This window comes from Drosophila mojavensis, unplaced genomic scaffold (genome assembly GCF_018153725.1).
Source record: "Drosophila mojavensis isolate 15081-1352.22 unplaced genomic scaffold, ASM1815372v1 contig_19, whole genome shotgun sequence".
NCBI classification, from domain to species: domain Eukaryota; kingdom Metazoa; phylum Arthropoda; class Insecta; order Diptera; family Drosophilidae; genus Drosophila; species Drosophila mojavensis.
This window is the reverse complement of record NW_025318726.1, coordinates 1,601,812-1,618,723: the sequence shown is the minus strand read 5'-3', so window position 1 is coordinate 1,618,723 and position 16,912 is coordinate 1,601,812. Positions and strand designations below refer to the sequence as shown.

General features: G+C 45.8%; 2 protein-coding genes across 10 annotated transcripts in view; one reads left to right on the top strand and one right to left on the bottom strand.

Annotated features, from left to right (window-relative positions):
• The first annotated feature begins 314 nt into the window (after window positions 1-314).
• Window positions 315-3,420, top strand: LOC6572435 (solute carrier family 23 member 1). Its single transcript, XM_001998508.4, has 6 exons — window positions 315-479; window positions 1,296-1,428; window positions 1,484-2,006; window positions 2,068-2,584; window positions 2,645-3,014; window positions 3,071-3,420. The coding sequence occupies exons 1-6, from the start codon at window positions 441-443 to the stop codon at window positions 3,250-3,252; spliced, it is 1,764 nt and encodes a 587-aa protein (XP_001998544.1). The 5' UTR covers window positions 315-440; the 3' UTR covers window positions 3,253-3,420.
• Window positions 3,329-16,912, bottom strand: part of LOC6572437 (serine/threonine-protein kinase par-1) — a 25,479-nt gene continuing 11,895 nt past the window's right edge. Inside the window, exons 7-16 of one of the 9 annotated variants that reach the window (XM_015166414.3) lie at window positions 15,521-16,135; window positions 14,433-14,793; window positions 14,109-14,369; window positions 13,921-14,037; window positions 13,734-13,857; window positions 13,517-13,659; window positions 13,286-13,342; window positions 12,799-12,920; window positions 4,420-8,446; window positions 3,329-4,353 (exon numbers count right to left, since the gene is read on the bottom strand). In XM_015166414.3, the coding sequence (XP_015021900.1) occupies window positions 4,299-4,353; window positions 4,420-8,446; window positions 12,799-12,920; window positions 13,286-13,342; window positions 13,517-13,659; window positions 13,734-13,857; window positions 13,921-14,037; window positions 14,109-14,369; window positions 14,433-14,793; window positions 15,521-16,135 (5,882 nt within the window). In that variant the 3' untranslated portion in view covers window positions 3,329-4,298. Of the gene's footprint in view, window positions 4,354-4,419; window positions 8,447-8,842; window positions 9,981-10,054; window positions 10,138-12,715; window positions 12,921-13,285; window positions 13,343-13,516; window positions 13,660-13,733; window positions 13,858-13,920; window positions 14,038-14,108; window positions 14,370-14,432; window positions 14,794-15,520; window positions 16,136-16,912 lie in introns of those variants that run through there. The other 8 variants (XM_015166408.3, XM_015166409.3, XM_015166410.3 and 5 more) reach the window with 8 other exon arrangements.

The window sequence follows — 16,912 nt, the reverse complement described above, 5'->3', positions numbered from 1 at the left end:
AATAAGCGTAAAATCAGAAGAGTAAGAAAATATTCTCAAAAAACGACTTGATTGTGAATACAATCAATGTATTATTTATTGATTCGATCAGAACAGATCTGCTCACAGCTGTATGGATCACATTCTCTGATCTTGCCGTAGCTTTTGCTCCTCCACAGAGAGAGTACTACGTGTGCTCAGCCACGGCCCTCTCTCAGTTCAACTTTTACAGTTAGATTGTACTACAATAAATTGAGCGATTTTCGACAGACTTTGCCTGAGATCTTTCCCAGCGCTGCCTTCTATTGCCATTCGTCGCAGTTAGCTTCTCTTCTCTTTCTTCAGTCTCTTCCGATCTGTCGACTGCAGCGGTTCACACCAGTTGCCGCAGTGAGGATCACATTGTGCACAATTTTAATAATTCGGTCGATGCTGAGCACAGAACAAATCCATTTCGTATAATGGAGCTGAATAGTGTTGCGATTGGGGATGGAGTTGGAGTGAGTAATGGAGTGCGGAAGTTCGGTTGAAGCTCCATTTGATTTTATACATATGTGCAAAATTCTCAGTTTGGTGTTTATATAAGTAGTGCATTTTCAAAGCCAATTCGAATATCTATTGCCCTTAATTCGTATTTTGGTGTCGGTTCTGTTGTGATTCTTATCAGTTGCATTGTTTCCCTTCTAAGGGCTTAATCGATTTTTAATTGATTTCGAGGATCGAATAAATAATAATATATATTTAAATTGTAGCAGAGCGAAACCCAGTCTAATGGTTGATAAAATCTCCGTTGCCGTGGGGCAGTTGTTGGCCTGTAATTTGTCACATTTTTCAACAAACAATTTATGCTGGTGATTTATTGACTCAGCACCGTCCAGTATTTGCGGATCGTAATTTATGGGTTTATTAACATGAAATGTACCCTAACAAGCTGTGATCCATCTATTTATTCAATAGTTACTGGTCTTCAACTCACGCTCAATTAATCAGAATTCCAGCACGAGTGCTAATATTATCTATCTGTTAGCAAGGCGGCGGGGCATGGGCGTTACCTATGAAAACCCACGATCTAGCTAATTCATAATGCTAATCAATTCAATTTATATAAGCATTTTTTTATTATTATTATATTAAACAATAAATGTACTCCCCTTGCCGATAGTCTGATGCTGCCGGTAGAGGCGGAGATAATATACCATTTCTCATTAACATAAGTCAATAGAATTTTGATTTAATATACAGTAATTTTAGAGCTAATTTAATAGCTACATACATCAGCGGCAGTATCTTAATAAGTTTATATTTATTTGCTTTAGGCGGAAGCAGCCAAGTCAACTGACTTTAATGGCAGGCCAACGCCTGTGGGCGGGGCACCCACTGAGAGCCCTCCGGCGCCACATGCTGAGAAATCGAAGCCCCAGTTGCTGTATGCCATCAATGAGAATCCTGGTAGGTCACAGGACCTGAACTCCATTTTCAGTCCTCTCTAATCCATTCATTTCAGTGTGGTACCTGAGCATATTCCTCGCTTTCCAACATTATTTGACAATGATTGGAGCGATTGTGTCGATTCCATTTATCCTAACGCCGGCGCTCTGCATGTCCGATGAGGATCCCAACCGTGGCATCATCATATCCACAATGATCTTTGTGACCGGCATTGTGACGTACTTCCAAGCGACATGGGGCGTCCGCTTGCCCATAGTGCAGGGCGGAACCATATCGTTCCTAGTGCCGACGCTGGCCATCCTCGCACTGCCGCAATGGAAATGCCCGCCTGCAGCTGAGCTGGATGCCATGAATGAGGAGGAGCGCAACGAGCTCTGGCAGATACGCATGCGCGAGCTGTCCGGGGCGATTGCGGTTTCGGCCATGGTGCAGGTCATCCTGGGCTATACGGGACTAGTTGGCAAGATCTTAAAGTATGTAACGCCGCTGACGATTGTGCCAACGGTTTCGCTGGTCGGTCTAACGCTCTTCGAGCACGCTGCGGAAACGGCCTCCAAGCACTGGGGCATTGCAGTGGGGTAAGTCTTATATGGCATTCCAATTCATGAGCCCGATTAGCAACTATCGAAATGCTTGCAGAACCACAGGAATGCTGACGCTTTTCTCGCAAATCATGTGCGACGTTTCGATTCCGATAGTTGCCTACCGCAAGGGCCATGGGCTGGAGGTGCGTAAGTTTCAGCTCTTCCGTCTCTTCCCCGTGCTGCTGACCATCATAATTATGTGGGGCCTTTGCGGCATTCTCACGGCCACCGACGTCTTTCCTCCCTCGCATCCATCACGCACAGATGTGCGTCTGAATGTGCTGACGAGTGCCAAGTGGTTCTATGTGCCGTATCCGGGCCAGTTCGGATGGCCCTCGGTCACGTTGTCCGGTGTCCTTGGCATGCTGGCGGGCGTGCTTGCTTGCACGGTGGAATCGCTGAGCTACTATCCCACAGTTTCCCAAATGGCCGGCGCCCAATCCCCACCGCTGCACGCCATCAATCGAGGCATCGGCACCGAAGGACTGGGCACTGTTCTGGCCGGCCTCTGGGGCGCTGGCAATGGCACAAACACCTTCGGCGAGAATGTGGGCGCCATAGGCGTGACCAAGGTGAGCAGCAAGCCATACAGATAAAGCGTAATTGAAGGCTTTCATTCCACTTCTTTCCAGATAGGTTCTCGGCGCGTCATTCAGTGGGCCGCTTTCATCATGGTGCTGCAGGGCATCATAGGCAAGTTTGGCGCCATATTCATCCTTATTCCCGACTCGGTGGTGGGAGGAATATTCTGTGTCATGTTTGGCATGATCATCGCCTTCGGTCTGTCCACACTGCAGTATGTGGACCTGCGCTCCGCGAGAAACCTCTACATTCTCGGCCTATCGATATTCTTCCCCATGGTCTTGTGTCCCTGGATGCAGCAGCATCCGGGTGCCATCAATACGGGCAATGAGACCGTCGACTCCACACTCTCCGTGCTGCTGGGCACCACTATTTTGGTGGGTGGCTTACTGGGCTGCTTTCTGGACAATATCATTCCAGGTAAGCTATAGTAAATTTCTACCAGAAATAGATGAAAATGAGTTATATTTCCCCAGGCACACCAGCTGAGCGCGGACTCATTGACTGGGCCAATGAGATGCCTCTGGGAGACGACAACATCAACGATGGCACTGCCACGGATTACGATTTCCCTTACGGCATGGACACCATACGGAAATGGAAGTGGACCTACTACATACCATTCATGCCCACCTACAAGCTCAAGAAACAGAACTAAGAGAGATTCCCCTCATCAGTGGCGTAAATACTTAATGCAGATCGGATAGATTAAAGAATATGTTTTACGTTAACGATTGTATTCATACGTGATGTTTATTGATTTCTGTTTAAAATGTTTGCATCCATTCTCATGCTTTATTACATTTTCGTACGTTCAATTTTCTAAGCACTAGTTTTTTTTTCCGTTTTCAGTTTTAAATTCGCTTTTTGTTTTCGCTACACTCGAATCTTTTGCTCTCGTTAATTCTACACATATCTTCTATTATTTCGCAATAACATCAATAGTTCTAGTTAACGAAAGATGGCACCAATACAATATCAATACCATTGCAAGCTATCAATTTCTCAAATCATTATTCAGTACTGTTTTGCAAAAAATTCGTGTTAAAATTATTGATAAAATTTTAACGCATTTTTCGGCGCGGGGCTCTTAATAATATCATATAAAATATCTCTAAAATATTCGTTAAAAAATTAACATTCCTCAACCGTGCATCCCGTACCGTTAACTGCTTACAAAACGTTAACTGCTTAAAAACGTCGAAGGAACCAAGGCACAATTATTTGAGAATCCTAGGCGACAACAATGATCATCGGTCACAAGGACATCTACTACAGCTTCTTTCACTGTCTATCTCTGAAACGTTACTATGTGTATATCTGACTAGTTAATGGGTCAACTACAAGCAGAGCTCCAGGGCGACCTGCACTAAATTTTAACTTTCGCTATATAAAACATATCAAAAAATCGTTATGCCTAAATTGGTGCACTCAACGTGGGCTCCATTCCGATCTACTGAGAGAGTTGCCGTGATATAGCGGCAGCATCGATTGAGTGGCTTCCTAGAACCTATGCTGATTGTGATGAGCTTGTGCGGATTGCATTAGCTTTTTGATGCCGCCGCTGCTGGCGCGCGAGGATGAGGCCGAGGCTGACGAGGAGGCAGTTGTATTGGGCGGCGTGGCCATGGCTGGGCCGTGGGCGGCCCTTTTCCGTTTTGAGTAGTAGCAGAAGATGCAGAATCCATTCTGCGGTGTGGAACATCAAATGTTTGTAGGGCTGCGCGTAGCCGACGAGGTACGGTAACGGGATCCAGAACTGTAAAAGCAGAGTAAATTCGATCAGTTGCGACTAGAGATACATATGACTCGATTCACAACCCACCGCGAGATGCTCGACGTGTAGTCCCGTACTGGAGTGCGGGCCTCTCGCCTGTGGTAAGTGCCCGCCGTACTGCTGCCGCTGGTGGGTGGCTCTAGAAGCGACATCGTGCGATGATCGTAGGGTCTTATCGAGCGGCGTCCCAGTGTGGCATAGCCATCCAGATGACTGCTGGTGCCGGCGCTGCTGCTGGTGCCCGAGGGCAGGGTGCCGTTCAGCGTGTAGGAGCAGCGGCGCTTGGGGTTGTAGGTGTTGTAGTAGCCATTGATGCCGCCAACGGCAGTATTGCTGGGACTGGAGCTGGAGGAGCTCTTGTAGCGCATGGGCACGGAGCTGTAGTCCTGCGACTCGTAGCGCTTGCTCAGGAACGATGGCGACGTGTTGCGAATGTCGTTGAGACTCTTGCGAGGTTTGCTCGTTGCGCCCGCCGATGCAGACGCTGAATAGTCCAGCGGAGAGCGATAGACGGGGGGCTTGAGCTCCGTGCCCACGGGACTGAGCTTTAGTGGCCTGAAAAACTGTTGAGTAATGTCCGGGGAGTGGCCGCGCGTCTCCACCTCTGCTGCATGCAGCTTTTGGCTGGAGCGCGCCTTCACTGCCGCCTGCTGCTCGCGGTAATAGTCTCGCACCGCCGAGGGGCCAACAATGCTGCTGGTGCGTCGAGGCTTCTGCTCATTGAAGCGACTGTAGAAGCTGCGACGCTTAATGCGATCGATCACGCTCTCATTCGGATCGGAGCTCTCGGAACAGCGCGTGGGCGACGACAGCTGTGAGGTGCGCGAGAGCCGGGACACCGTGGGTGACGGTGTTGCATGCAGCATGTAGTTGTCCTCGGAGCAAACGGACCAGTTGTCGAAGTACAGCTCGGGCTCCTCGGTGGGCGACATAAACGTTGAGGTCGAGGCACAGTCGTCCTGGTAGCTTCTCGAGTCCGACGAGTAGTTGGCAATGTTCTCGAACGAAGGCGTCAACAGGTTATTCCGATTGATCTCATGCGCCGAGGAGGTGCGGTAGCCCGACGTCTGCGAGCTGCAGTTGTTGTTGGTATTGACAGAGTTGTTGTTGGTGGCATTATCCATTGACTGCTGACTCGAGCTGTTGTTGGAGGAGGCGCTCTTCATGGCACCCGGATACGGCGGCAAATTGGAGTACAGCCCGTTGCCATTGATCAGAGCCGGATTCGTCTTTGCACCTCGGTAGCTCCCGCTGGTATTGGTCGTGGTTGTCGCAGTGCTTGTAGTCGGTCCGGATGTGCTTCCACTGATCGCATTGCTCAGATCCAGCATGAGACCCTTGCGCTTCTCCTTGTTGCTTTGGGTATTGCTGCCAGTCTGCGTCGTTGTCGTGACAGCCGATGACGCCTCTGTGGCACCCTGATTCTGTATGCACTCCGGACATATCGTCTCGCAGTTGCAGTTCTCCTCAGCAGCCGCATTTTTGGGTTTGCTCACATTCTGGTAGATGGGGGACGTTGGAAGCGACATGTCCTGCTCCTCGCGCACCTGCCTCTCAATATTGCTGGACGAGCGCGTACTACGCACGCGCCGCTGCTCGCTGCTCTCACGATCGAAGCGTCGCAGGAGTCCACCAAGCATTTTGTTCACTGCGCCGCTCTGCTTTCCTGCCCCGCTGTTGCCGTCGACGTGCAGCTCCTCAACGCTGGCGGATCGCTTGGGACTGGCACAGGCTGCGGGCTGCGTGCGGGGAACAGAGCGTTCTCGCAACGAGCGGAGCATGGTGTCGAAGCGGGATCTCTTATCGACACGTTTTTCGTCTGTGGCCATTTCCTGGGACTTTTCCGCATCCACGGCTTTCTTTTTTCGCTGCAGCGTTGACGCAGACTTCTCTGGAGAGCTGCGCTCCTCTGTCCAGTCTTGTTTCTGTGCACAGTTTAGAGTTGAGCTGGGCATGCTTCCCTTCTTCTCCTTGCTCATGGCAGAGTCACGGAGCTTCTCGAACTTTTGTCCAATGGCATAGAGCAGACCCTTGCTGGGTTTCTTTTCGGGCGACTTCTCCTTCGACTTGATAGCTGGACTCGACTCCTTGGAGCTGTTCGCTGAAGTCGTTGCTGTTGTTGTTGTTGTGGTTGGGGGTGTAGATGGGGTGACTGGAGTCGGTGGCACCAGCTTGGACTTCTTGGACACTTTGATCACTTTCTTAGTGGACGTCGAACGCGGTTCCGCAGAAGAGGCTCCAGTGTCCTTTTCAGTCATTGTGCTCATTAAACCTGCGTTTGCTGCCGTCTTCTCTTCGGCAGTTGACTTGGAGCTCGATGCTGTGGTCGGTGCCAGCGCAGTCTCGGCGATGCTGGGTATTGCCGCGCCGCTGCGAGTTACCTTTCTGATATCCTTGGGCATGGCCAGCTTTGTGGCCGGGTAGCTTTTGGGTCGCATCAGTCGGCTTTCCCTGGGAGCATCAGTGGACGTCTCTGTTGCCGTCGTGGCTATCTTATTGGGCAGCTTGCTTTGCAATGTCGTGGCCGAAGTCTGGGGCAAAGGTATTTCCGTGTTTCCCTTGAGACTTAGACCCAGATCCTTCATGGGATACGACTTAGGTCGCTTTATCTTCGTGTCCATTGGAGCGGGCTGCTCGTTGAGCTGCGTTTCCGCACCGAGCTGCGATACTGAGGATTCATCCGTTGACTTCTTGACCACCCGCTTGACTTTTCGCACGAGCTGGCTTGTTGTTGCAGTTGTTGTTGTTGTCGTGATTGATTTGCCAACATCGGCATCGGCGCTTAGCTCAGTGTCCTTCTCCTTTGACTTGATTTTCTTCACCTTCTTGATGGTGGAAGTTTCTTCGGTTCTGTTAGCTCTAGACGTCTCGACAGTTGTCTGCTCGGTGGTCGAGCGCTGATCGTTCTCCTTCTGACTTCGCACCGCGGACAGCAGCTGCAGCTCCTGCAGTATTTTGTTGGCCAGGTCGTGTTTATCCAGCTCTGTGTCCATTTCACGCGAACGTGATTGGCTTCGTCTCTTCTCAGATTGCTGGGCCACCGGCTGTGGTTCCGCTACTGCGTCAGAGAACTGTTCCATGCTCTTGTTGCGCGCATGACGCTTTGTCGTTTGGCTTGGCTCCACCTCGGACTCCACATTGGGCAGGCTGTGCTTGCGTTGGCGCAGATCCTCCGTTGCCGCTGCCGCTGCCGCTGTCGCAGTCGCTTCGAAGCGATCACAAGACTTTTCCCGTATCTCGCGCAGCACGCTTTGGGAGTCGCGCTCGCGTGGCTCGTCGAAGAAGTCGGGCCGCAGAAAGCGTGAGATTCGACGCTGCGAGGAGCGTCTACGCAACGAGCTGCTGCCGTCAGTCACGGCCACGGCCACACTCGGAGTTTGTGGCGGTGGCGACAGGTAGCCGCTCGGTGGACGCCCCACAGCAGCGCTATAACGCTTTTCCGGTACCTCCTTGGTCAACGCGGCCGCATTGCCGGACTTGCTCAGATACGGCGAGTAGTACTTGTACTTGTCATTGATGTCGCTGGTGTAGCTGCTGCTGCACAGCGAGGACTTGCCGTAGTCGTCGCGGCAGACGCTGCTGCTGCGGCTTTTCGCGGCCACGGCAGCTGCACTCGATTCCTGGGCGGGGCCCTGGCTGGGCGCCCGGCTCAGGCTGCGCCGGTAGATGGCCGTGCTGGCCGACGTGGTCTTTGGTGCATCCGTTAGGGGTTTGCTCTTGGCGTCCTCCTCGGGCTGTTCCGCTATGTAGCCACGCCCACTGCTCTGGCTGCGTTTGTACACCTTAATAGCTGGCGTCGTAGCAACGCCGCTCTGGACACTCAGAGTGCGAGACAGCTTGCGGGCCTGCGTTGGCGGCAGCTTGGCCAGCAACTGCTCCTGGAAGCATTTGGGCAGCCCTGGCGTTATGCTCGACAGCGTTTCGAGATCCTTTTTGCTCAGTCGCAAGCGCGATAGGTCCAAGTCGGCCAGGTCAAGTGGCTCCTCGGCGTTGGCCTCGGCTGCGCTCTCCTTGCCATTCTCTGCACCTCCTGGACCTGCTTTGCCTTTGCTGGAGCTGCTCTTGGAGTGATGCCCTGTGAATGGTAGAGGTGAAGGCATGGATTAAGTCTCGAGCATGGTCCGTAGACTCACGGGCGTACAGGGAGCGGGAGCTAGATGCCAGAGCTAGGGGCCAGTTGGAGAGCTCACTTACCTGTTCTCAATGCACACTATTCAAGCTCTTACATAACTTAGTACCTGTTCTCCGAGTCGCTGTCCCGGCGCACCTGTAAACGTTTTGTATGTTTGCAACCAAAAGAACTTTGCACACTGGATCGATCTAGAGTAACATAGCGGGGTTAGCTTGTTAAGGCAATTGGAATTAAACAAAAAATGGCTGATCAAAAACAGTAACAACAATAAGGAACAATAAGGATACAACAGTTCGTTCTCACGTGCAGGAGGACATCAAAAATAACAAAGTTGTTGGGTTTTATTTTGTTTATCGTTTTGGATTTATGTATTTAGCAATTCAACAGGTTTAATGACTTTTGTTTCATTTGCAAATCAGTATATAAAATTTGATTTTTAGTAATTAAATGTATTTATGTACGATAATTTAGGAATGTCTAAGTGTGTATGTAAGTGTATGTGTGTGTGTGTGTGTGTGTGTGCATATAAAAATATTGCTTATTTGTAATGCTCGAAGCAGCATTTAGCCTGCTTGAGTTCAATTAAAATGACTTGAATATGTATAACAATCGATGATTATTGTTTTAGTTTTTAGTTTGTAGATTTTAGATTTTGTGAACAATCTTAGATCAAACTCAAATTGAGCAATTACATAAATAATTAAAGCTGTTTAAAAATAATTAAAAATCACAATCTGTGTCACAAATCTATAACAACATATTCTCTGCTCCTCAGAATTTCAAATGTTTTTTTTTTTGTCAATTTTGTTTCAATACGCGTTACTTTAACAAAACAAATAAAAATTAGTGTTTAGTCAACAGCATTTGATACGTTTATTGCAATATGCTTTCGGGCGCATATCGAACGCTAAATGTGCTCTAATTGTTAAAATGCGCTGCCAAAACTAATTACAGGTCAATGGAATCAACAATAAACGACTGTGTGGAGTCCAATTGGAAAATCAAATTATTATTTCATTGTGCCAACCAAACAGCTTCCAGCAACAGCATCAGCCTCAGCATTAGCATTAGTATCCGCATCCGCATCCGCATCAGCATTCGCATCAGCAATTGCAACAGATTTAGTGTTATGGCCTCTTGAGGTTTCTTGTGGTTGTGATTGTGGCAGTGGTGGTGGTGCTGATGGTTTTAGCTGTCTTGGGCGACTGGGCAGCCGTTGTCTCTTCTTTCTTCTGCTGCTCCTGGCTGATGGTTAAGTGCGGCGCTGTGGCGATGGCGACTTTTCTTGACGTTCTCGTGGCCGTTGCAACAATGGCCGGCTGCAGTTGCAGTTGCAGTTGCGTGTTGGTTTTGCTTTTGCTGCTGGTTGTTGTTGTTGTTGTTGTTGATGTTGATGTTGTGGATTTTGTATTGAACGGGCTGTTGTTAATAGTTATGACATGCTTGGTGGGCGTGGTAGTAGTTAAAGATAAACCAACTGTAAACGAAATAAGCACGAATTGTGTAAAACGGCCAACGAATTGCGCATAATCAAATAATTAGTGAACTAACCAAATATTTAATATATTATGTAAGCCAAAATGGGGCCCAGATCAGTATGAGTATGATTGAAATAACGGTGCAGTGCATTAAGTCTCGAAATATATAAAAATAAAATAGTATTATAAAGAGCGAGAAGTAGAGAGAGAGAGAGCGAGAGAGAGAGAGCAGCTCAAGGTTTGTGTTGTTTGCTGATGATAAAAAAATATGTTTGCGCTTCAGAGAATGACAACAATTAGTAGCTGAACATTATTATTGTACATTATCGTATTCAAAGTTTTGGACATTTTTTTTTACTTTTTTGTTTTGTTTTAGTTTTGCTTAACTTTGCTAAAACCGCTTGAATAAAATGCACAAATATTTTTATATTTTTTTTTGTTGCTATTGTTTACATTATTAAAACTGCTATAAACAAATTCGTATTAGGTAACAATTTTATTTCTCGATTAAAAATAGCCCAGAACTCAGAAAGTTGTTTTTGGTTTCGATTTGAATATTGAAACAGAATTTGTGTTTCCTTTGGTATTTGTGCCAAGTTAGTTATTGTTGTTGTTGTTGCGGCTATGGTTGTGGTTGTGGTTGTGGTTGTGGCTTGGTTGTGGTTGTGGTTGATCAGCTTTTACACAGCATTAAACAGCGTGGACAAAATTAACTACATCGATAAGCTTCAATTGCATGTGTGTGCTTGTGTGTATGTATGCATGTGTGTGTGCTTAGTGGTGTTATAAATTAATATGTCGTACAACACAAAATTTGGTTTAATTATTATTCAACTAAAAACATAAACAAGAACTTTGGAACTCAAACAACTTGCTTGGTTAGCGAATTTCCATTTTAATTGAATTTCTTTTGTGATTGTTCTTTATGGTAAATAAGAGGATTTTATATTTATATATACATATATATAGAGAGAGAGAGATATGTAAAACTAAAACAAATTTAAGGTAGCGGGGCCATTTGCAAACTGTACAACAATAATTAAAGTATTATGTATGTATATGTGGATATTGATTAAACAAAATTCTTTTGGTTGTCAAACAATTTGTAATTGGAAATAAAAGAGCCATGGTTTATATATATTTTTTTTGTTTATTTTCATTTTTTCATCTGTATTTTCTCTTTGTTTCTAGATTTCTAAAACAAAAGTGGATCGCTTTATTGTCATCAAAATTTGTCTCACTGTAAAATGTAATAAAATTAATTGTGGGTTAAATTTGTTCATTTTTGGATGTTGGTTGTTAAGATTAAGTACACCCTTTCCTTGCCCTTGTTTGGTTTTCCACTATTTAATAATAATTAAGAATTTTCTTCATTTTTGTTTATTTTTTAACAATTTTTAATAACACACGAGTCAAAGTAAATTTATAGAAATTTCGTATTTTTTCTTTTTGCTCCTAATTAATTTGTGCATAATTTGTTGTAGCTGTTGCAACATATGAATACGCATACATAAATCTATGTACATGTATGTATATATATATGTGTGTGTGTGTGCATACTTATTCTTTGTTGAGCATTTTGTTTTGTTGGCCAAGCTAAGATCGTTCTAGACGAATAACTAAATTGTTGCGCAGATATTCAAAACTTTGAATACGATTTCATAATTCACAATTCATTGGTAATAATTCAATTCTCATTTGACCTTTGACATTTTTTCTATCATCATTGCATAACATTTTAATACTTAATAAAACAATAATAATAATAAAAAACCTTGTTAAGCAAATAATGGAAAGAAAAACTCAAATCAAATAAATATGTGGATAAATAAATAAATAATTAACTGTGCAAACATTACGAAGAGAACAATAAGAGGCACATTTAATTGAGTCGGTTGGGTTCGTTGGGCTACGAGAGCTTAAACATGTCTCTGATGAGAGGTAAATAGCCATACATATATATGTGTATATATACAGATAAATGTGTATATATATACATACATATATATATATATATATCATGTATGTATTCTTGTAAATTGTAATTGTAAGCGGCAGCAGCATTAAAGGTTAATAACAAACGTTATTGTGCTCTAGGACAGGTAGCAATAGATCGATAGATATATATGTATAATAATAGATAGATAGAGTAGATAAACATAGATAGATAGATAGATAGATTGATTGATTGATTGATAGAGTACTACTTTTGATATAGTTTCACATCTTAAATTGATGGTAGATATGCTAGTAAATGGATGTGCGCACACACAAAATATAATTATAATAATAATAATAATCAAATAATAAGTCAAAAATGTCAATCAGAATAGAACGGAAAAGGATTTGTCAAAGTATTAATTGGCATTTTCATTTGATAATTACAGTAGACACTTAATTAATTGCTTAATTTGATTGTTTGTTTGTTTTTAGGGTTGCTTTTTGTTGTTGTTTTTTTTTTTTTCAGGCTGCACAAACGTGTTTAGACTAAATAAGTAGATATAGTAGTAGTACTTGATTTGTTTTGTTTTGTATCTGGTTTTGTTGTTGTTTTGGGTTTTTGTAGTTTCTATTTATGTTTTGTTTTGTTTTTGTTTTGTTTTTGTTTTAGCATACATCAACAACTACTAGAATGGTGTATACAAGTATATATCGAAATTGAAATTTCTTATTTACGTAGCATACTTTTGCAGCTGATATTAATTTACGATTTACGTTCTGTTCGATTCGTTGCAGTTGCAGTTGCTTCGCTTGGCATCTTCTGCCTGTTGTCTGCCTACTGATCTAAATATTTACTCTTTAATCTGTGATATTCACCTCTTGGCAGCGTGGCGCCCGTGCGCGAGAACATCGACTCCATATCGCTGCCCAGGTCCCGGGACATGCTGTGCCGCCAGGGAGCGCCCAGGCCGCTGCTGTTGCTGGCGCTGTTCAGACGACTGTCAAAGAGACCCAGAGAGAGGGGGAGAAAGAAAGAGAGGGAGAGAGAGAGAGCGAATAGTGTTTAATTTCAATTCACACAAAGAAATACATGTGGCATGCGCATGTGTAACATAGCTGACTGTGAGGCATGGCGGACAACGTTTAGCTAAAGGACTTGCACATTGAATGGGCCAACTTACAGGCAGCACTTGGAGCCAGAGCAATCGATCAACCAATCAACCAAGCCCCTTAACAAACGTTGTCCGCATCTAGGAGACACATGCGCATATGCCAGAAGTTAATAGTTCTATCGTAATAGTAAATAGATTGAGGTGATTTGCAGGCAGTATCTCAGATAGCTCTTGCTACAGTTCATACTTACACTTGCTTCTTCTCAACCGTTTGGGTATAGCTATAACTGACTTGTGACCTATGCTCGCTATGCGGTTAGTTAGTAGAGCAGATTAGCAAATGAATTGGGGGGTTTAGTATTTCGATAGCAGCATGTAAAGAATGTATAACAGTCATGGTAATTAACGGTAACTCGCATCGATTTGGTATTCTGAATGACCTAATTGCTAGCTAGAGCTGCCTCGTGGGACCAGCCACTCACCTGCCAAAGGGGCCGCCCTGACTCCAGAAGGGCCTGTGGCCCTGTGCCTGCCGCGATATATCCGTCAGCAGGCGACTAGAATGACTGGGAAAACCGGCTGTCAGGTCGCTGTTGACGTTCATGCGATTCGTGAGCGTGCGCACCTGGAATTGGAATACGAAAGGTGAATGTGAAATGTTCCATCTTCCATATGGAATATATTGTGATTCCCACTTACGCGTTGCAACAATGTCGAGAACAGGTTCTCCGCGGTAAGTATCTCAAAGCCATCTTCGTCATCCTCCTCGCCGGAGCTCTGTGAATCGTTGTCCTGGCTAATTTTCTTGACGGGCCTCGAGCTCCTACGTAACATTTAGTTAAATATAACGAGATTTGATCGGAGTAGATTGGCATCGATTGCTTACCTTAATCTGTGCGGGGTAAAGAGCGAATCCTCGTCAGCGCCATCACGAGTTATCGATGCTGTGCGCATCTTCTGGAATGGCGAGCTCTCATCAAAGCCCGACTCGCTGAGCAGGGATCTGCGAAGAAGGTTTAGAGGTTTAATAATGGTTCAATAGAGAGAATATTTGCTCTCTCTGCCGTGGCTTACCCAATCCGATGTGCTGGACGCAGTCGGCTGAATGTCGACCGACTGGAGGTGGTTGTTTGACCGGACTCGGATGGCTCAATGCTGCGTTCGCGTGGCGTGATGAAGCCACCGCCCTCCACGGCAATGGGTATAATAAATTCGCGTGGACTCTTCTTAATGGGCTGCGAGATGCTCGGCCCGCCAGTAACAGTGGACTGGGACATGGTGGCGGTTGATTCCGCTTCGGATTCAACAGTGGATTGACGTGACAACGAGCCGGAGCTGCAAGGATTCACAGTGCTTAGCGACATTGGGAATCAAGCTCTCCGTCTTCTCTTCACTTACCGTGTTGTGGTGTTGGAGTTGGTGCGTCCGTAAGCCTGTTGCGTCGGTGGCCGCTGTATGGTGATGATGTGCTCCTTGGGCTCCAGACTGGTGGCGCGCGACTGCAGCGTGGTCTTGATGGGGCTGTACGGCATGGGGCCCTCGCGTGGCGGCGCGCTGCGCAGGTCGGCCACTGGATGCTGCATCTCGGTGCTGAAGCGCATCGCCGGCTGCGGGTGCTCGGGCACACGCGGTTTGATGTCCAGCTGCACCTCGGATTTGGCATTGATTTTGCGACGCGGCAACGTCGCCGACTTCAGCGTAATGGAGGCGGTCGATGTTTTCACGGCGCCGCCCGCTGGCGCATCTCCGCCCGGCGAGGCTGTGCATATGCAATAACAAAGATATTTAGTGATTAGTCAAGCGCTTTTATTGCCAACAAGATGGGAACATGAACGGTTAAGTAAATAAGCATAGAAGTAGCAAAAGTGGGTAGCGGAAGTAATTAAAGGCCAAACAAATTTGGGGGTAAGTAAGTGTGCGTGTGTGTGTGTGTGTGTGTGTTCGCAAGCTAAGTGTTGGTAGTTAAGTTGAAGCAGCAGCAGCGACTGACAGCAGCTAAGCAGCTACAGATACGAATATGCACTAACAACAACGAGCAACGAGAACAAGAACAAGAACAACAATATCAATATCAATACCAACAGCAACAATTGAAACGGCAACAGATTTATCGACAAAACAGAGCAGAGATACATAAGTAGCTTTGGATTTGTTGTGAGTTCCATTTATGGGCGAAAGGAAAGCAGAGTAAGAAAGAGTAACAACAGAGAGAACACAACACCGACTACGGCAACAGGTACGGTCAAATATTAATTGAGAGAAACTACAGATACTACAACAACGGAGGAACAACACACACAACAGAGCGATTTGTGGCTGGCTGAGATCTGGCATCGATTGCCCGATAACCAGCCTCAATCCATCTGCTAAGGGAACGCAACGGATTTGGTTGACGGCAGGGCAGGCGGGCGGTCAGGCGGTCAGGCAGGTGGGCAGTTGGGCAGTTGGGCGTCGCGTGGCACAGTGGAGCCGCTGCCAAGACTTACATTTCAGCCACACAGCCGCAGGCAAGGCAGATGTATTGAGAGTGTCTTGAGCTTGATTATGAAATGGTCTCGTACGCGAGCTGACATTGTAATTGATAATTGGCATCGGATTGTTGGGGTTGTTGTTGTTGTTGTTGTGGTTGTTGCCGCTATTGTTGCTGCTGCCGACTTGAACGTGGCCATGGCTGGGGGCGTACAGCGGCGAGGGCGGTGGCGTGAACAAAGCGCTGCTTGTCGAACGTAGGTGTTGCTGCTGCTGAGCCTCCTGGCACTTCTGCTGGTACTGCTGCTGCATCTGCCGAAAGGGGCTGCTGGTGGGCAGCGGCTGGAATATGCTCGCCGTACTGTACGCAGTCTGCGGCTGCCACATGGCCGCTCGCTGTGGCGCCGCCGTCGCTCCAGGCACGCCGCCAGAGAAGAGACGCTGCTGCAATGTTTGCTTGGCAGCTGCCAATGCATTAGCCGGACTGCTGTTGTTGCTGTTGTTGTTCGTATTGCCTATGAAATTGCTGGCACTCTCAGTGCGCATCGGTAACGGCAGCGTTGCACCGCCCCCAACACCGCCGCTGCCGAAGCCATTGCCCAAGCCAAATAATGCTGTTGGCCGGCGTATCACTAAAATTAAGATGATTCAATGATTATGATGAGAATGTGTGTGAATGTATGTGTGTTGTGTGACGCGCACCACAGAGCAAAAGACATAAGAGTGAGTGAGTGAGAGAGAGAGAGAGAGAGAGAGAGAGAGAAGAGGGAAAAGACAATGGTCAAAGAGTGGCATATGCTCTGTGTTCACTTTGGGTCCATGAACTGTTTGGCATGAGAAAGCGAGATGCATTCGGACTCGATTCAACTTATAACTAGGAGTGTGCCAGAGTATATTCCAAAAGCCAAATGTAATCCATGCAGCACTCTGCTGGCAAAACGTTTTACATACACAACAACAGGGGAGAAAGTTATGTAAATATTGGAAATACAAGACGCATTAAACTGAAAGCTATGCACAAGTCTCAATCAGCTCGGCAGATAAGACTAGACATAATCAATCGACAGCTATAGTTTCTTCTTTCTTATTTTAATTGCTACTACTATCAGATTAAACATTGGTTTTGAATAGATCATGACTACGAATTACTGAAAGTCTGTTTAAAAATAAATTTGAGATAGCACATGAAATTAGATATACATTTAAGTTCAAGTTGAACTGATAATTTTCAGAATATACATATATTATATCTACAGTTGCAGATATAAGAATAGTAGAGCAATAAACTAACTATTCTATTTTAAATATTATATTTTTTAGAAACATTTGTAACTCGAATGAGTATTAAATATAGAACTAGATATTTGGAATAGTAGTGATCGTATTTTAAAAATTTCGTTGTAAATTTA

Excerpts from the sequence above, each read along its gene's own strand:
- LOC6572435 (XM_001998508.4), top strand. The coding sequence starts at position 441 with ATGGAGCTGAATAGTGTTGCGATTGGGGATGGAGTTGGA. Across the intron at positions 1,429-1,483 it reads TGCCATCAATGAGAATCCTG|TGTGGTACCTGAGCATATTC; the intron begins GTAGGTCACAGG and ends CATTCATTTCAG. Across the intron at positions 2,007-2,067 it reads CACTGGGGCATTGCAGTGGG|AACCACAGGAATGCTGACGC; the intron begins GTAAGTCTTATA and ends AAATGCTTGCAG.